Source organism: Papio anubis, chromosome 7 (assembly GCF_008728515.1).
Source record: "Papio anubis isolate 15944 chromosome 7, Panubis1.0, whole genome shotgun sequence".
Lineage (NCBI taxonomy): Eukaryota > Metazoa > Chordata > Mammalia > Primates > Cercopithecidae > Papio > Papio anubis.
Genome location: NC_044982.1, coordinates 89,611,203 through 89,632,229, shown reverse-complemented (window position 1 = coordinate 89,632,229; position 21,027 = coordinate 89,611,203). Strand labels below are relative to the sequence as shown.

Here is a 21,027-nt window from a genome sequence, read left to right as displayed (position 1 = left end):
TCTCTGGTCGGTTGTTATTTGTATATAGAAATTCAATGAGTTTTATATGTTGAAATGTATCCTGTAGCTATAGTGAATTCATTTATAAGTTCTGCTAGTTTTTTTGTGAAATCTTTGGGGTTTCATCTCTTATTTTTTACATATTTGCAGTTCAATTAGCACCACAGTTTTTCTCTTCTGGAATATGTACACTTTATAATTGTTTTTATCTTCTAGTCTTAGAGATCTTTTTTTCTTTTTGGTGTACTGGAGTAAAAATGGACTAAAAAGTTCATAAATGACCCTGAGACAGCTGAATCACCATTTGAAAAAGGGAATTATTAGCTGTACTTTTATGCCATGTATAAGAATAGACTCCAAATGAATTAGAACTCAATTTGTTTAAAAAAAAAAAAAAAAAAAGGAAGAGAAAAATGAAACCATATGAACACTAGAAGAAAATATGGGTGAATTCTGCTTAAACTTGGATGTCACAGGGAAGAGGTTTTCTAACTACGACTCAAAATCTGGAGGCAATTTTTAAAAAAGATAAATTGGAAGACTTTTCAGAATTTTGCATGACAAAAATACATCATCAACTAAGTTAAATGACAGCTGACAAACTGAGAGAAAGTATTTATAACATAAACCACAGATGTGGAACTCATGTCCCTGATACATAAAGGACTCATAAAAACAAGGGGTGAAATACCAAAAACCTGATCAAAAAATGAGAAAAATATTTGAACAGGCAATTTACAAAATGTATGTAAATGCCTCTCAGACATAGTTTTGAAATGTTCAAACTCATAAGTAGAAAAATGCAAGTTAAAACAATGTCAAGATACCTTTTCTTACCTATAAGGATGGCAAAAATTTTAAAACATGACGTTTTGCTTCCTATGAGGAAGCAGGTGCTCTCATACGTGGCTGGTAGGGGTGTAAATTGTTGTAACCCTTTTGAGGGAAATTGTGGTTCATTTTTGTAACTGGGCAGGATGATTGTAATAGGACCAGCAGGAAGTAATGTTAACCCACCCTACCCTCTCCCACAGGAACTCTTTCTTACCTTAACTTTATATTACGCTCCTCCTGCTTTCTGGGACAAATTATCCAGAACCCATTTGTGAACCATAAGACCTTCAACCAGCTTCTCTAACATAAGTGATCGTATTATATTACAGTTACCGTTTTTCCTGTTTCCACATAGGTTAATACTGTATTCATAGCTGTATTTCTAAGGCCTAGCATAGGCCTAAAGGTCCTTAATGGTTAAATGGGTTTTCTTTTGCAATATAAATGAATCTAAAAGCCTCCTAATGTAGCTATCTGGGCCTTTGACTTTCCTAAACTAAAGAAAGATTAGGAGGAAGAGCTGTCCTTCAGCCTATCTTCTGTTTTCGTAAGCAGAACCCTAGAAAACCTTTCAAAGACTATGTTCTTTCTTTTTTCTCTCTCTTTTTAAAAAATTTTTAGTCAGGGTCTGGCTATGTTGCACAAGCTGGATGCAGTGGAATGATCTTGGCTCATTGCAGCCTCAACCTCCCAGGCTCAAACAATCCTCTCACCTTTCCCGAGCAGCTGAAACTAGAGACACATGCCACCATACCTGGCTAATTTTTTTGTATTTTTTGGTAGAGATAGGGTTTCACCATGTGGCCCAGACTGGTCTTGAACTCCTGGGCTCTAGCAATCCACCTGCCTTGGCCTCCCAGGGTGCTGGGATTACAGGCATAAGCACCACCACCTCCCACCCCCGCCATATTATGTTCTTTCTTAAGAGCAGATGGTTAGCAAGACTGCTCAGGACTCTGTTGTGTACCTCTGTGACAATGAAGACAAATAGCCCTAGTCAGTGAGTGCTTAGGAGTGGAGAGGAGAGCTGGTTGCACATTCCTAGGCACATGGGAAGGGATGGCCTGGATATCTGAGAAGTGTCTCTACCACCTGTTCTTGCTGGGAATCTCCATCCGTACTTTCAGCCTTATTTCCTCACTGGATCCTCTTCCACTCTTTGCCTTCTCACTGCCCTGCTACCTCTGGGAAATACACTTGAGTTCTGCCTCTTTCTGACATTCTTGTTACTGTTGTAGACCCTTCTTTTGGGGCCCCCTCTCTCAACTTCCTCCTTTTCCAGGTTCATACCCGTTCCAGCCCCTGCTCTCTGGCCTTTAAGTCTTGTCTATGCCACTGTCCCACCTCACGGGACTGGGGTTTGGGTTCTGCTTCACTTCTTCCTCACAGGGAAGTTCTCTCTATTCCTACATCTGCCTGGATCCTAAGACTCCTGCCTAGCCAATGCCTGATCCCTAATCCTCTCCTCCATCCACCTTTGCCCATGGGAGGTGAGACACAGGAAATCTCTGTATAAGGTGTTAAAGAAAAAGTGATTCAGTGGCACTTGTTAAAGCATAGTACGGAAGATGTTATTTGAGACCATCAGCCTAGGTACAGCAACCGCTGCAACTGGGTCTTGTAGTTGGGGAAAGAGATTGGGCCAGCTCTGAATATAACATGGGCAAGTAGGAATTTACAGCCAAGGAGCAAGGTGATCAGTGGATGGAAATTGCTCAGAGGAAACATCAGGAATAAGGAGATATGTATAATCTCCATATGTATAACAATATGTAGTTCTGGCAAGAAAAGGGATGACTGACCAAGTAGAATTCTTACTAAAGACAGGCCAGGGTGATTATACCTAGGAGATGGGGGAGAAAGGAGGAACCCAGTCAGATATCCCAAGTGAGGGGTTCTTGCTAAACTGACTTAGCAGAGTTCTTTGCTAAAACTGGATTTTACAAGGTCCACATGTGGACCTAGAAGAAGGTTTAGGAACCTGACTAAAGTTTGGCCAAGCAAAGAATCTGTATCAAGGGGCAGAACTAGGCTTGTTTAGGCTGAGCTATAGCTTACTTTATATAACACTTTTATGGTTTTCTTCCAGAATAGAAATTTTCGAGTATTTCTAATATTATGTATTACATTTTATATTTCACATTATAATGGTGCCTGTATATAGGAATTACAGCACTTTTCTTTCTAATCCAGATTTAGGTCGATCTCGAGAACTACAGTATGTATACGTGGATAACAACATTCACCTGAAAGGCTTGCCATCTTATCTGTACAATAAAGTCATCGGGTGCAGTGGGTAAGGCCAATTTCACATTTTGAACTAAAAAACAGATTAACTACTTTTGGTACTTCTGTTCAATTTTGTCTTTGCCCTTGATATGCTAAACCAAGTATCCTTAGAAACTAAGGGTATTGGGCAGGCAGTTTGGAATATTGCCTGCTGGGTTCAATCAGTAAGTTATTTTCTAATTGAAAGAAAAATGAATCCATGTATACCTTTTTTTATTATGGAAAGAAACACCTTTATTTCCCCCCCACATACCCCAGCTTTATTGAAGTAGAGTTGGCAAATAAAATTGTAATTATTTAAATTGTACACGTGATGGTTTGATGTACATACATTGCCACACGTGCCATTATAAACTCAGTGGTGCTAGTCACAGAAAGTAGAGGAATCAGCATTAATTTAGAAGTTTTTCTTTCTCCGAAGCCCATTGCAATGACAATTTTACTGCAGTGACAGTCCTAGTATCTAGGATTTTACCAGTTGGAAATATTTAGAACTCAACATTTGAGATAGTCCCTCAAAATAAATCATGATTCTAGCAACCAAAACAGATATTTCAGTTAATGGGCTTTTATTTTCAGAGCAGCAATAATCTTTTCTTTTTAGTCAGGCTTTTAGAAAGATGGTTTCATCTTCTCCTTCTACAGTGCTGGCACAGAACCACCCTAAAGTGTTTCCCTGAGTGGCCAAGGATTAAGATGGGGCCACTCAACCACCAGGACCCACTTGTGACTGACCTTCCTTTCCCCACTTCAGCAGCCAAGTGAATACCCCGGAGGCAACCTAATCAGCATGTTTGACTCTCCCCTTCTAGTCCCCATCATCCTGCATGACTTGGCACAGGCTATGTGTAGTTCTGGCAAGAAAAGGGATGACAATAAATATATACATAGAAGACAGTCGTTCCCCGCCGTTGGCATAGCACAGCTCCAGGGGCAGTCCTAGGAGCAGTTCTTTTAGGAAAACTTATGCAGTTGTTATCTTGGGAAAGCCCAAGATGAGTTCAGTGCCTGTATAGGCTGATGAACTCCAAGCTGAGAGATGTATTCTGGAACTTTCTGTGAAGCAAAGATGATAGAATTGGTGTTTTTAGCTCAGTGATTTTTCTACAGCTGCTTATGTCACAGCTGTGATACTATGTAGTCATTAATCCTGATGAGTTCTTAAAGGATCATTAATATAGCCTAATTCTTCCAGGTGGTGAATAAAATGCCTGTAGTCACCATGGTACATAGAATGATGCAAGCAAGCTCCAAAGCTGAAGGCACTTTTTCGCACACCAGAACCTTCAGCGACCAAACTGAAATGCAATCTGCATCTCTGCCACAATTAAGGAGTAGCTCTTATTTAAGAAAAAGTGGGCCGGCCACGGTGGCTCAAGCCTGTAATCCCAGCACTTTGGGAGGCTGAGACTGGCAGATCAGGAGGTCAGGAGATCGAGACCAGCCTGGCTAATGCGGTGAAACCCCGTCTCCACTAAAAAAATACAAAAAACTAGCCGGGCGAGGTGGCAGGCGCCTGTAGTCCCAGCTACTCGGGAGGCTGAGGCAGGAGAATGGCATAAACCCGGGAGGCGGAGCTTGCAGTGAGCTGAGTCCAGCCACTGCACTCCAGCCTGGGCGAGAGAGCGAGACTCCGTCTCAAAAAAAAAAAAAAAAGAAAAAGTGCCTTATACTTTGTTGTTTAGATATAGATGTTACTGACTACTAGAAAGTTCTGTTTGTGCTAAGTAGAGAGATATTTTTAAGTCTTTGACTTGGTGTCTGATAGCAGTGGTAGTAAATTTGATGAGAACTCCAAATCTTTTTTAAAAAACAAAACACTAGGGAAAAATACACAAATTAGGTAGAAGTCGACTTTTTTTATTATTAAACTTTTGTTAGTAGTAATAGAGAAATAAAATTATTAACAATATAGGTATCAAACAACCAGTTTTCTAATAGTAGTATTGAGGGAATAAGCAGTCCTACTTACAAATGGCCTATAATCTAAAGGCCTTTTTAGCCTGTTGGTTTAACTCTGAACTCAGAATGCTTTCTTCATAGAAACGGCTCTAGCCACCACCTTGCTAAGCAAACTCATTGAAGAATCTATTGACTCATTGACTATTTTGCACCCCCTAAATTATACTTACATATTTCTATGGCAAAATGTGTTCAGAATTTTAATAGATGATAACTGCTGAAGCTTTGACAACAGCATTAAGAGTCTCCTTTCTTCTGCCTCTTTTATCTGTTGGATATGTGGAAAGGGACTTCCCAGTTCCAGTTCAAAGTAGTGTTGCTTCGTGCCTCAGCCTAAAGGAAAGGAGGGGGAAAGGGTAGTAGCACAAGGGCCTGGGGGAAATCTAGTAAAAGGACATACATACATGTATTCGAAGCCTAGAAAGTGCCCTTCTTGATTCAGAACAAGAATTTTGGTCCAGTTGTTCCTTCAGTGACCATTTATTGAGCAACTACTCTGGTCACTGTATGAGATAATGGCTATACAGTGATGTGCTAAGCAACGCAGTACCTGCCCTCATGGACCTTCTGATCTAGCCAGGGAGTCAAGCAAACCCTAAATAATGTAACAAACTTGGTACTAGTTCTCTTTAAGGAAGTAATATTTAATCTGAGACCTGAAAGATCAACTCCCTTGGTTCTTCACTGCTATCATATGTTGCATCTGGCCTAGATGTAGGCCCGGGATATAAGAATAGCTTCTGCTGTGCTGTACAAGCTCTGAAACAATTGCATTACCCTTTTCAGATTGAGGGTCTAAGAATTAGAGCAACAACTGAGCAAAATGAACACAGCTTTAGGGACTTGTGAGGCAATATAAGAAAAGTCTGAGAGAAATATATATATTTATCTCAGATTCACATCTCGGAGGGAGAATAGAGAGAGAATGGGGTATAAAACTTATAAACAGGTATAAAAACAGCAAATAGCAAATGTTGCAGTTTTAAGAAATCTCAGAAGTCTCATAAAATTATCTTTGGTATTCATGGAAATGCAAACAAAGTTAGCTTCTCCTTATTCTGTGTTTATTTGTCAAATAATTTGTGAACATTAGCAAATCAGCACAGTGCTATAAATTGTGGGAAAAACAAATATAGTTTAAATGTTTATCTTGATATGCAAAAATAACTGTAATACAAATAATAAATACCCTAAGAGAGGTAGAGCGATGGAAATGTATAGCATGGAACTGTGTTTTATGACCTAGCTTCAAAGCCACACACTGTTGTTTCTGTTAAATCCCGTTGATTACACAGGTCAACCCTATTCAAAGTAGGAAGGGAGTGACCACTAGGAGCGAGGACCATTCGGGGCCCACTTGGAGACTGGCTATCACAGCTTCATGGCATCTATACTATTTGCTAGCCTCATGGAAAGGAATGATCTTCATTTTTTCTGGGTTTTTCTTGTTATTACAGGAGTAAATGTCCTTTTTCTTCTACATTATAGCCAGAAAGAGGGGTTCATTCCATGTTAGAGTTTTAGAGAATGGTAATTGGCACACATGCTTACTGAGGAGAACTTAACGGTAAAAGTAATCCTCTACAGGATGATTTTTTCCAGTTGTTTAATCATGTAAAAAAGAAAGAAAAAAAACAACCAAGCCACTGCTTTGCTTTTTATTGTGTAAATAAGCAATTATAACTGGATTTGTGTCCAAATTGGTTAAATACTATTCTAAGGGTTTATTAATATAACCACTGAGGGTAATAGAGTTGCTTGTATGAGAAATGTAATACACTAAAAGTAGTCCATTTTTATGTAGGGGCTGCCTGCCCCCAGTATCGGATACCTGAAACACACTTTCATGGAGCAGGACCAAAGTGGCCTGGCTGCAGATGAAAGTACTCAAGTGTGATTGAAACTGTCGTTTAAGAGACCGAGTTTATTATACTTTAAACTCAGATAATAATAAAAAAAAAAAAAGAAAAAAGAGCTACATATGAAAAAATAAATAAATAAATAAATAAATAAATAAATAAAAAGAGACCGAGTTTGCAGTTTGACACCCATGAAGTTAATTGTTGTTAAAACAAAAATATTAATTACTTTTAAGTGTTAACAGAATATAAGAGAACCCAGGGTCTCTACAATATAACTTTCACAGTATCTAGGAAACATTCCAAAATTACAAGACATGTAAAGAATCAGGAAAATGTGACCCATTCTCAAGAGGAAAGGTGACCAGCAGAGATTCCAACTTTAGATGACCCAAATTGTTGAAGTGACACACAGAGATTTCAAAGCAACTGTTACAGTTATTCTCAATGATTAATGAATGAAAAGGCCAGAAAAATCGAGACTAAAAAAAAGGAAAATCTAGAATTGAAAACAGTGTCTGAAGTAAAAAATTAACTTAATGGACTTCATGGCAGAATGGTTGGAACAGAGAAAATGTCACTGAACTAGAGATAGATCAGTAGAATTGATCCCATCTGAAGGACACATAGAAAAGACATTGAAAACAAAAATGAACACAGCATCAGGGACTTGCCAGCCAATATAAAAGAGTCTTGTGCATGTATAATTGGCATCCTAGAAGGAAAATAGGGAGAGAATAGGTAACATCAGTAACAAACATGTTTGAAGAAATAATGTTTAAAAATTTCCCAAATTTGATGAAAAACAACTTTACATTTTCAAGAAGTGTTAGCAAATCCTAAGCAGTATAAATTCAAAGAAAACCATGCATAGGCAAAGCTGATGAAAACAAAAGATAAAAAGAAAATTTTGAAAGCAACCCGAGAAATAACATTACATACAAAGGAGTAATTCAAAAAGATTGTTAACTTCTCATCAGAAACTTTGAAGTCCAGAAAACAATACAACTATATTTTATAAGTGCTGAAGAAAAAAGTCAACTCAGAATTATATAAATACATTCTCAGAACAAAACTTAGCCTTAAGTAGCTCTGCCAAGATGACAGACTCTTTCTTTGTCCAAGCCAAGGTTTATTCTTTCTAGGTGACATAGTTTCTTTCCATCTCCATATCCACTTCTCCCCTTTCCTTTTACTTTTAAGCTGAAGAAAAACTTTTTTGCTAAAAAGGAGAAGGATAAATCTGTAGCACTTCCCACAAGAATGCACATGTAGATGACACAGCATAGTTTCTGAAGGAGAAAAGGTCATTATTTGGGTACTATCAAAAGTCATACAGCTCTCACTCCCCTCTCAGTCTATTATATATTAATGTCTGTCTCTCCTCACTATAAGAGGCCCAGTTTTGATCTTAAGTGTGTTCCTCACAAATGTATATGCTCATATGTACCAAATACACAATTTTTATGGAGACAGGATTTGTAGTAGCTCCACACTACAAACAGCCCAAATGTCCATCATTACTACACAGCAATGAAAATGAATAAACTACAGTACACAAAGCAACATGGATGAATTCCAGAAGTATAATGTTGACAAAAGAAACCAGGCACAGCAACCTTCATGCTGTTCAAACAGGCCAAACCAGACTATAGTGTTAGAATTTGGAATAGTGGTTCCCTTTGGGGTATGGGTTTTGCTTAGCAGGGGAACCCAAGGTGGTCTTCTGAGGTTCTTGTTCTTAACCTTGGTGATTAGTGTGTTCATCTTGTGAAAATCACAGAGCAACTGTGATTTCTGTACTTTTCTATATGATGATATGTTTAAATAATGTTTTAAATATTTTAAAGTTTACCTTAAAATATCAATAATTTATTCAACATTATATTAAAGAAAAACAAACATTACTATATTGGTATGTTAAGAAAAACTTTAGATGAATTCTGTAGCCATATATAATAATTTTTATATTAAATGTTGATGTATTCAAACTATGGCCATTAAAATCAGGAATAGGAGAGGAGTGAGGGCCCACTGTCACCACTACCATCTGTCTAATGCAATAAGATGGATAAAAAGGAAATAGACATTATAAATACTGGGAAAAAAGAACCAGAAAGGTCTTTATAGGTGATATGCTTGAATATCACCTATCTAGAAAACTCAAGATATGCTACCAAAAAAATCTTTCAGACACATAAAAGAATTTAGTAAGGTGGCTAAATATAAGATAGCATACAAAGATCAGCAGCTTTTATGTCTTCATAAATTAGAAATCAAAGTTAGGGAGAAAATGTCATTTATATTTGTACCACACATTTAAATATCCAGTAATAAATATCACAAGAAAGGAACAGAATCTGTATGAAGAAACTTGTGAAATTTTTATTAAAGGATAGGATATAAAGCACTAGGTGGATAGTACAGACACACCATGTTTTCAGATAAGGAAATTTATTATCAAATTACCTCTCTTAACATGGAAATCGATGTTAATTCTAATCCAAATCTCTGGAAGGCTTTAGGGAAATAGAGATAAAATAATTGTAAAGTTCAAATTGAATGGTAACTGAGAATTGCAAGAAAAAAAATTGAACAATAATAGTTAGGACAGACTTGTCAAATGATAGAATCTTCTATAAAGTATTGTAATCAAAACAATATAGAACTGACACAGAATTAAATTAATGTATCACTGAAACAGACTAAAGACTCCAGAAAGCAATGCCAGGGTATATGGGAACTTAATAGAATAAAGAGAACAGTGCGATTCAGAGGTAAATGATAGTGTTGTTTAATAATGCTACCCCAATTATTTTTCCCAATGTCCTATTTTATATTATATAACCAAGTAAGACAAACAGATAAAACATCTACATGTAAAGGCCAGGTGTAGTGGTTCACACTTGTAATCCCAGCACTTTAGGAGGCTGAGGCGGGCCTATCACTTGAGGTCAGAAGTTCAAGACCAGCCTGGCCAACATGGTGAAACCCCGTCTCTACTAAAAATACAAACATTAACCAGATGTGGTGGCGGGTCCCTGTAATCCTAGCTACTCGGGAGGCTGAGGCAGAAGAATCACTTGAACCCGGGAGGCAGAGGTTACAATGAGTTGAGATCGCGGACTGTACTCCAGCCTAGGTGACAGAGCAAGACTCCGTCTTAAAAAAAAAAAAAAAAATTCTACACCTAAAAATACAATAAACATACTGGAAGAAACTTTAGGATAATATATGCACAGTCTTCAAATTAGGGTAACCCTCTTAAGAAATTCAGAAAAATGTAGATACTGTGAAGAAAAGAAGTGGATAGATTTCACATCAGAAAAGAATGACTGCTGACAAAGGGAACCATATGCAAAGTTAAAAGACAAAAACATTTTTATTGATAAATATTTCAGTGTATATGACAGAGGATTGTTATCACCAATATGGAAGTTCCTACAAATTGTTATATTTTAATTCAACAGAAAATTAGGTAAGGGATGGACATGGACAGTTTACAGAAGAAAAAATACAAGTGGCCAGCAAACCTAACAAAAGGTGATCAAACTCATTAGTAACCAAGGAGACATTTCCATTAATCAGCCTAGCAAAAACTGAAATGACTGATAATATCCATTTCTGATGATGGTGTGAGGAAATGGATACTTTCTTAACAATCATTTTGGAAAGATCTCAGGCATTTAAAATGTTCATTTTTCATAGCCAGTGGTCTCAGTTTGGGAATTTTACTATAATAAAAACATCTGTGCATTGGAATGTATGTAAGATTTATTGTGGTGATGTATGTGTAGTAGGAGGGAAAACATTGAAGTCAGGATAAACATAATAAATAAATTAATAAACTGTGGTTCATCCATAGTATGGAATATTACAAAAGGAATTCTCTAAATCTATCTTGATTAGTATAAAAGCTTATGTGACACAAAGTCACATTTCAGAATTATTTGCTTTGGGAACTAACAGAGAAAGCCACTGGCTTCTTACCCATAATGATACTCCATACCTCTTCTGTTTATCTCAAGCTCTCATTTTCAAGACCCTAAAGACTTCCCCATTTCTGTTTCCTTCTATATTTGGATTCTCTTTACCTCTTTGCCACTTATCAGTCCCTTACCTGTCTACCATACTGTGGTCAGATAGTTGGTAAAAAAACAAAACAAAACAAAGAAACAAAAAAACCAAACCTAACAGTCTTCCCCATGAATTAAAACCATCTAACTTCAGCTAATATTCCTGGCCTCCTCCCCCTACCCATCCATACCTGTTTCCTGCATCCCTGTTTCCAGCACTGTTGAAACCAAGATGTAGCCATATTCTTTCAGGCTTCTGTACTGCTGCACATGCTGTTCCCTCTGCTTGGAATGCTCATTACACATTTCCATTTATTCCAGGTGAGTTGAACATTAAGTCAGATATTGACTTATCTTTAAAATTTCCCCTAATTCCCTGGACAGAGTCAGTCAACCCTTCTTTGCCCCCACATTAGAACAATTGTAGTGATTTCTCCCAAAGGAAGGGTTCATTCTCGTTTTTCTTAATTTAAGTATCTTAACTGACTAGCATATAGTAAGTGCTCTGGAAATGTTTTCTGATGGAGGGAAGGAACAAACGAAGAAAATTTAAAAAAAATAAATGAATCAAGGGCTTCTGGCTTCCAGTCCTGTGCCCTAAGCTTCATTGCTTGTATCTAGTCAAGGTTAGTGATATTATTTTGTGTTTTCAGAGCCAAGGTTTGTTGGCCATCTATTTGTCATTACACAAGAAAAGTATTGAGGCTCTTACGTTACCCAATGGTTTCACACAAGAAATAGAATGAGATTGGATTTGTGAGTTTTGGTAACATTGCAGCATTAGGGACGAGGACATCTCTGCCTTCTGGTTATGAGTGGCTGCAGGGAATAGGGCATGACTTGGCTTATTGAGTATGCCAAGAATATTTTCCCCACAAGTTTATGGAAGGATCCAATAAAGTTATCTTCTGCCATTTAAAATCTATTTGCTTTACGGGTTTAAGTTTTTCTACACAAAAATTCTATTAAACCAAGATGCTGTTACTCAACAAGGTACTTTTTTTTTTTCTTTTAATTTTGAGAGTTTCAAAAAAACACATACTTAGAGAGGGTAATAAAATGGGGAAAAGTAGAATTTACAAAGCAAATTATGTAGAGCCTAGGAAGGAAAGTTCCTTTAAGGTTCTTCCTTGCTGGAAGTGACTGGGCCTCAGCAATGATTTAGCTGAGTTCCAACTAATGAGTTTAGATTTCTGGGCCAGGTTTTATGAAGGAACCCGGGATAGCATCTGTTCACTTTGAAAAGAATTCTGGCAATTCTACTTTAAAAGAATTCACGAATTTTCAAATGTATATTTTGATTAACACATTTTATTGGCACCCGTATTCTTCTCCTTATTGCTAATAATACTGTGAATGTGTGTCTTTCTGCAGCTGTGGTGCTCCCATTCAAGTTTCCGAGGTGAAGCTGCTTTCCTTTTCATCAGGGCAGCGAACCGTTTTCCTCCCAGCCGAGGTGAAGGCCATAGGGACGGAGCATGATCACGTCCTCCCTCTGCAGGAATTGGCCATGAGAAGTCTGTATCATACCTACCACAGCTTGCTGAAAGGTACGTGGGACTTCTGGTTTTTTTATTATTCTGTGTTATTTAGTGAACATTGTGCTTTGTTCACCTGTTTGGGCTTTCATCTTAAAAAAAAAAATTATTGTGGTAAAATACACATAACACGAAAGTAACCATTTTATCCATCTTTAAGTGTACAGTTCAGTGGCATTAAGTACATTCACATTGTTTTGCAACAGGATTTTTCTAATAAGAAAAATACTTTTGATATTTTATCAACACTGATCACTTTAGCACCCCCTACAGACAGAGAAGCATTCTTAAAAAACGTGGTTGTCAGTTGCAAAGGACGGTGCTTAAAAGTTCAACTGTGTGGTTTCAGGTAAGGAACTTGGTGTTGGGAATGTGTATTTGGTTAAAGTAAAAGGCTGGCAGTAGGGGAAATTTGGAAAGATCTTGTCCTTAAAGTTGGATACGTCAGTAGAGCAGGTTTTTGCCTTGCCACCTCCTTGCATCTCAGCAATATGTAGACCTAAAGGAGGTAGAAGTACTGGGAGCCGTTGGCAGTATTGTCGTAGTTAGGCAGCTGAAATTTGGAAAGGATTTGGCAGTGCACAGATTTGATAGGTATTGTGGGTGTATGTCTGAAATGCTTTAAGACAGCACTAGGCAATATTAATACGAAAAATACATTTCAGGTGTTTTTAAAACTGTGAAATGTTTCATCTTTACTTAAAAAACAGAGTCCATACAAAAATATCTCACATTAACCTTCCAGAAATGCCTAGTGCAAAGTTAAGTTGGTTTTAAAAGTTAAACAGAAAATTATAGTTGTTCACCAATCAGTAAATTCCATTTTTTCTAAGTGTTATTGATGAGTCTGGACATATATAAAAGGTAAAAAGATGATTCGTATTTCCTTCCCAAAGATGAGTTGATAATTTTTAGATTTCACCTCAGCATGAGCATTTCTCTCTCTGTTGGATATTCATCATCAGTAGAAACCTGGTGTAAATGTGTCCTCAAGATTGCTTGGGCCACTGGGATGTTTTGCTTTAAATGTCTCTTTTGGGTAGCTCAGACTAAGCTGGGAAGGAAGCTCCCTGTTTTTATTAATGACAGTTCATGGGAATAAGACAAGGAAAAGCTTGATTTCATTATTTTTCATTCTTTTTTTATTTCCTCCTTTTCATTCTCTTTAAAAAATATGATTTAGCCTTGGTGGAAGATTGATACTAAATGCCTGATAGATTAGGGAGAACTTAATGAAAGTCAGTTTTAGTCGTCAGTTCCAAAAAGTCTCTGACTCTTATTAAAGTTTGCAAAAATCCTCTTTGGGTGAATTATCCCTTTTTGATCTTTGTTCTTAAAAAATATTTTATCTCACTTATTCCTTGCCTCTACCTCAGGATAGTTTCTGGCTCTTTTTTTTTTTTTTTTTTTGAGACGGAGTCTTGCTCTGTCGCCCAGGCTGGAGTGCAGTGTCCGGATCTCAACTCACTGCAAGCTCCGCCTCCTGGGTTCACGCCATTCTCCTGCCTCAGCCTCCCGAGTAGCTGGGACTACAGGCGCCCGCCACCTCACCCGGCTAGTTTTTTTGTACTTTTTTAGTAGAAACGGGGTTTCACCGTGTTAGCCAGGATGGCCTCGATCTCCTGACCTCATGATCCGCCCGTCTCGGCCTCCCAAAGTGCTGGGATTACAGGCTTGAGCCACCGCGCCCAGCCAGTTTCTGGCTCTTAAAATGATTGAATTTATGTTTTCTTTTAGTATCAAAAATATAAAAAAAACTTTCATTTTCAGATGATGTTAGATTTTTATTCAGTGTCTATCAATCAGATAACAGAATTTTCAACATGAAGTACTTTTAAGTAACTGAAATTATTTGGTAACAAAGAGAAATATTTTAAGAAGCCTAGTTTAAGGAAGTCTGATTTTTTACTCATGTGCGTGATTTTCTCTTGTGTTCCAGATTTGAACTTTCTGTCTCCAATCTCATTACCCAGAAGTCTCCTGGAGCTGCTGCATTGCCCTCTGGGGCACTGTCATCGGTGTAGTGAGCCTATGTTTACCATCGTCTACCCCAAGCTCTTTCCCTTGAGAGAGACGCCAATGGCAGGGCTGCACCAGTGGTAATCATGCCTAAGTGGGCACCAGGGTTTACACTCAGGCAAGGGGTGCCGGGTGGGGAGGCAAGAGGCTGTGCATGAAAGCATTAAGTCAGCAATTTTAAAGGGGCATAACATGCTTCCTGAGGAACAGCTAAATGAAATGATGCTCACTTTGAACATCAGAAGAAAACTGGACTTGCCTTTATTAGTTAATTTTTTGGTCATGTGCTGGACAGTTTTATTGTATATATTATTTAGAGGAACTCATTCTTTGTGAGAATGTTTTCCTGCTATTTCCCTATTCACAGTATCCTTTAGGCAATAAGGGATGCAAGAAAAAAAATGTGTTGTATAACGGGATGTGCCCAGCTCTTTTACTTAGTTGGTGTTGCTAACTGAAAATGTGTGATTGAGTTCTGTGTGTGTGTGTGTGAGAGAGAGAGTGTGCATGCGCACACACACACATTTCTGTTCTGAATTTCTAACCCTTCCAAGTGGCATTCTCATGCCCAATAGTGCTACTTTCAAAAAAGAATAGTGGGTTGGGCGTGGTGGCTCACGCCTGTAATCCCAGCACTTTGGGAGGCCGAGGCGGGTAGGTCACGAGATCAGGCGATGGAGACCATCCTGGCTAATACAGTAAAACCCTGTCTCTACTAAAAATATAAAAAATAGCCAGGCGTGGTAGCGGGTGCCTGTAGTCCCAGCTACTCAGGAGGCTGAGGCAGGAGAATGGCATGAACTCAGGAGGCGGAACTTGCAGTGAGCCGAGATCGCGCCACTGCACTCCAGCCTGGGTGACAGAGTGAGACTCCATCTCAAAAAAAAAAATAGCAGTTAAAGATAGGCCATCAAATGAAAAATTCCCCATTTCTACAACCTTAGTTTATGGGCTTCCTAAATTTAGGAAACTAAATTTACACGTTTTCTAACTTTGAATTTAAGTTAAAAAAAGTACTATAGTACCTCATTTATCACCATCAAATATATTTCATGTGAGTAAATTTTCCACATAACTGAAGCCATTATCCCTCTTTCATATGCCAAAAAGCATTTTGCTTGTAATCATGTTAATAGAAACCTTTCCAAGATTTTCTTTCCCTCCTTCGTTTCTTAATCCATGCAAGATAGGCAATATGGGGCAGTGTTCAGAGCATGGACTTTGCACCCAACAAGCTTGGCTCTTCTGTTGTGAGAACGTGGGCAGGCTGTGGGACTTCTCAAAATGGGGATACAACAGCCTGCGTGGCAGGGCCATGTGAGGCTTGGCAGATGAGAAAGGCACACACCTGGCACTTAAGAGGTATTCAACAAATGGTAGTTCCCATTTCCATAGCTCTACCCACTCCATCCCAAAACCGTGTTTATCTTTTTCTTGCTCTGGATAATCCTGTTTTGCTATATTTCATTTCCTATTTCAATCTTCTGTAATTTTAATGTTTCATGCTTGCAGGAGTTCTGCTCCAAATCGTTCTAATTTGCTACTTCTAAGGTGATCAGATAACCAGATTTGGTGGAATTGCATTTAAATTAGAATAAAAATAATTGAATTGGGTTCTAAGTATTACTACATGAATAAAATTAACAAATAAAATAGACATGTTTATGAGAAGCTTATAGTGGTGAAGTACACAGGCCCTGATTCCAACTCCACAGGCCACCTAAGGCAATTTACTGACCATCCCTGAGCTTAGTCTTTTCATCAATAGAATGGGAATAATAATAATATCTATTTAATAAAGTCATTGTGAGAATTAAATGTGATCATCCCTGCAAAGAGCCCAGGATGGTGTCTGGCAAGTAATAAAAAGCAAATGTTAACTATTATTATCTATTTTTGTAGTTCAGAGACTTTTACTTCTTATTTTTGCTGTGTTTTTAGCAAATGATCTTTATATTAGCAAGATATCATCGCAGGAAAATCTTAACTAATTCATTAAACTATAGTTCAAACCCTTATGCATTGTTATTATACAATTTCCTATAGAAGACATTTCCTTACTGAAAATACGAAAATGTAAACAAAATGATAGTGTCAGGATGCTCAGTAGCCAATCAAATTCTGAATACCTGTTTTTAAAATTAAACTTTTTAAATCATGGCAATTCATTTTTGAAAATAAAGTAGATCCTTCAAATGAAATCACTTTTATGTTATCTTTATATAAAATTTGGGGAATTTAGGCAGTACTTGCATTTTCCATTTACTATTTAATTTCCCTGCTACAACTTAGAAATATAGTGTGACTAATCTATTGTTTCAGGACATAAATATGATATTAATTTCATAAAATGAGTATATCAAGTACATAGAACTAAGGCAATGTTCTTTTCTTGCATAAAGCCAGAGTGCCTCTGTTTATAGCAGAGATGTAATGCCAAGATACAAACATGGCTTTCTGTGGGAAGTTAATGGTAGGGTCTGAAATTGAGAGTTTGTGGCTTTCATTCAGCCCACCAGGCTGTGCTCCTTCCCATGTTGCCATGGAGATTGTATTAAAAGCATCGGCTTCAGTTTCTACCATAGTCTTAAAAGTACTTTATTTTGTAATTGAAAACCAAATACTTGAATCTCCAGTAGCTTTTTGCTGAAAATATTTTTTAATATCATAAACTCTAAAAGATCTAAGTTTTCTAATATATTCAGTTGTTTGCATTGCTTGTCATAAAATACATTATATCAGCCAATATCTAAATTAATGTGAACATCTGGCATTATTTCAAAAAGGAACATATTGAATATTCTTCTAAAATACCAAATTCAGTGGAAGTGTTAGTTTCAACCTAAATTTAATACAGAGTGAAGTAAAAAGAAATGACAATATTTTGCATAAACAATAAATACCCAAACTTTCAAATATATACAGCAAAGAAGAATAGCTAGCAAATTCATGACTTTTGATCCTGTAGGCATAGCAAATTTTCATTTTCAAAACTTATTGTTCATTTATTTAAATGGAGGACTTCAACACAGAAGATTATTTCTTAGTAAAATAACATATTTCTCTTTTCCCAAGCATGTATGGATCTCACAAGTTCTGTATTTCCCAGTAGGAAACCAGGCTACCCAAAGTTTTTCAGGGGCATTGGATTAGTTTGCCAGGGATGCTGCAACAAAATGCTACAAACTGGGTGGCTTAAACAACAGAAATTTATTGTATCTCAGTTTTGGAGGCTGGAAGTCCAAGATCAAGGTGTCAGCAGGGTTGGTTCCTTCTGAGGCTGTGAGGGAGGGATCTGTTCCAGGCCTCCATCACTTGTAGATGACAATCTTCTCCCTTCATCTCTTCACATCATTTTCCCTTTATGAATGTCTGTCTCTGTGCACAAGTTTTCTCTTTTTATAAGGACACCATTCATACTGGATTAGGGCCTACCCTAATGACCTCATCTTATCTATTATATGTGCAAGGATATTGTTCCCAAATAAGGTCTCTATATTAGTCAGCACAGGCTGCCATAACAAAATGACAGGGTGGCTTAAACAGCAGAAATTATTTTCCCATAGTTCTGGACGAAAGAAGTCTGAAATCAAGAGGTCAGCATGGTTGGGTTCTAGTGAGGGCTCTCTTCCTAGCTTGCAGGCAACCAGCTTCTCATTGTCTCCTTATATGGCAGAGAATGTCTCTTCTTATAAGGGCACAAATCCTATCATGAGGATCCCACCTCATGACCTCATTTAAACCAATTATCTCCCAAAGACATCCTCTCCAAATGCCCTCACATTGGGGGTTTGGGCTTCAACATATGAATTTAGGAAGGAAACAGTCCAATCCATAGTAGTCACATTATGAGGTACTAGGGGTTAGGACTGAAACCCAGGAATTTTGGGGGCTATACAATTCAACCCATAACAGTTGGCGCTCTTTCCCCACTGAGATAAGAAAAAAAAAATGTTTTCTCCTGCTCTTACATAGTCACTCAATACTGAATATAATACAGAATGCTTCACCTCTTGTCACCAAAATTTGTGGGAAGTTCTCCCCACCAGCAACCAGCCAGTTCTCCAGTAGATACTAGCTAGGTGTCCTGTAAGTCCATCAGTTTCTGGACACTATCTTACTGGAGATAGCATTAGATCCCACAGGTTAAGGGCTCAGTCCCACAAGACTGCCTCCACTTAAGATGCTAGTTACAAGTTGTAGATTGTCACCTGTACTTCTGACCAACCAGCTGTAAAATCAGGGCTCCCAATACCTCCTTCTCATGTTCAGTTAATTTGTTAGAGTGGCTCACAGAGCTCATGGAAACACGTAACTGTTTTATCTGTTTTATTCTGCTATCACAGAGTACTTGAGATCAGGTAATTTATAAAGAAAAGAGGTTTATTTGGCTCATGCTTTGGAGCCTGGGAAGTCCAAGATGGAGTGGCCACGTCTGGTGAGGGCTGTCTTGCTGTATCATAACATGTCAGAAAGGCAGCAGGCACAAGAGACAAAGAAAATCAGACCAAACTCATCCTTTTCATCAGGAACCCCCTCCCATGATAACTAACCCATTCCTGTGATAACGGCACTCATGAGGGCAGAGCTCTCATGGCCTAATCACCTCTTAAAGGCCTCCAATATTGTCAAAGACCTTCCAATATTGTCATATTGGCAATTAAATGTCAACATAAACTTTGGAGGGGACTTTCAAACCATAGCATTTGAGTTTACTGATTTATTATAAAAGATACAGGTGAACAGCCAGATAGAAGAGACATATAAGGCAAGGCATGTGGGAATAAATATGGAGCTTCCATGCCTTCTCTGGGCATGCCATCTTCCAGCTATCCCAGAGTTCTCCAAACCCAGTCCTTTGGGCTTTTATGGAGGCTTCATTACATAGGCATGATTAATTAAACCATTGATTATTGGTGATTGGCACAACTTTCAGCCCCCCTCCCTTCCCCAAAGGTCGGGGATGGGGCTAAAAGTCCCAACCCTCTAATTATGTCTTGGTCTTTTCAGTGACCAGCACACATCCTGAAGCTACCTAGGGATTCCCCAGCCACCAGTTGTCTCATTAAGCATATGAATGACACTCTAATCACTTAAGAGATTCCAGAGTTTTAGGAGCCATATGTCAGGAAACAGGGTCTAAGACTAAATATATATTTCACAATACCACATCCCCCAAAATTCATGTCCTCACATGCAGAATAAATTCACCCCATCCCATCCCCAGAAAGTCCTAAATCTATTTCAGCATCAACCCTTAAGTTCAAAATCTCATCTTAAATATCTAAATCAGGTATGAGTCAGGATATAATTCATCCTGGGGCAAAACTCCTCTCCAGCTATGAACCTATGAAACCAGATGACAATTTAGCTGCTTCTAGCATGTAATGGTGGGACAGGAATACAATAGACATTCCTATTCCACAAGGGAGAATGTTAGAAGGGAAAAAAGGGGTCACAGGTCTCAAATCTAAAATCTAGAAGGTGAAATTGCATTAGATTTTAAGGCTTAAGAATAATCCTCTTTGGTTCCACATTCTGTTCTCTGGGCCCAGTGGGGTGACAATCACACCCCCTTAGTCCTGGATGAACCAAAGAGGTTGCCCTGCCCCTGGAATTGAGAAGGTTGCCCTACCCTCGGACTCTTTCTTCTCTTTAAGGATAACATATGTTTGCATCTAGGTAGTTCTTTTGCCCATCCTGCCTAAAATACCAGAAGTCTGACTGCATTTCTTGATCTCATCCCATCTCTGTCCTGTTCATACAAGCTAGCAGTATTTTTGCTGAAATAGTTGATGATCCACAAGTCACATACCTAATCTGTTTGCAAACCATTGTCCAGTCACACTGTTGATGTTCTCTTTCATGTTTTACAATATGAATAGACTTTGAGAATTTTCTAAATCTTCAAGTTCTGGTTCCTTGTGCTTAATAATAATGTGCTCTCAATTTATCTCTCTCCTCTTGTATTTTACTTACATCTATAAGCAGCAAGAAGAAACCAAGCAGTGTCTTCAACACTTTGCTTAGAAATCTCCTCAGCCAAATATCCAAATTATCATTTGCAAATTCTGCTTTCCATCCAACAGAACACAGTTCACTCAAGTCCTTTGCTACTTTATAACAAGGATCACCTTTCTTCCAGTTTCCAATAATACATTTCTCATTTGCAGTCTGAGACCTCACCAGAAGCATCTTTAACATTTGTATTTCTAGCAACATTCTGTTCCTGACAATGTATTTTCTAAGACAATAGAAACTTTCTCTATAGCGCCTTCCTTTTTTTTGTGAGCCCTCACCAGATTCTTCTTTATTTCTCCCAATAATCTGTTTTCTATCACACACCTAAAAACTCTTCCAGCCTCTATTCATTACCCCATGTCAAAGCCACTTCTACATTTTTAGGTATTTGTCACAGCAGCATCCCACTTCCTGATAGCAAAATCTCTC

General features: G+C 38.0%; 1 protein-coding gene across 7 annotated transcripts in view; it reads left to right on the top strand.

Moving 5' to 3' along the window:
• LRRC28 (leucine rich repeat containing 28) overlaps positions 1-21,027 on the top strand; it is a 125,172-nt gene that overhangs the window by 92,623 nt on the left and 11,522 nt on the right. For all 7 annotated transcript variants that reach the window (XR_001904641.3, XM_017960951.2, XM_017960949.2 and 4 more), the window contains 3 exons: positions 3,028-3,130; positions 12,395-12,570; positions 14,498-14,657. Coding sequence is in view for 6 of the 7 variants with exons in the window: in XM_017960951.2 (XP_017816440.1) it covers positions 3,028-3,130; positions 12,395-12,570; positions 14,498-14,657 (439 nt within the window). In the remaining variant the exon portion in view is untranslated. The remainder of the gene's footprint in view (positions 1-3,027; positions 3,131-12,394; positions 12,571-14,497; positions 14,658-21,027) is intronic.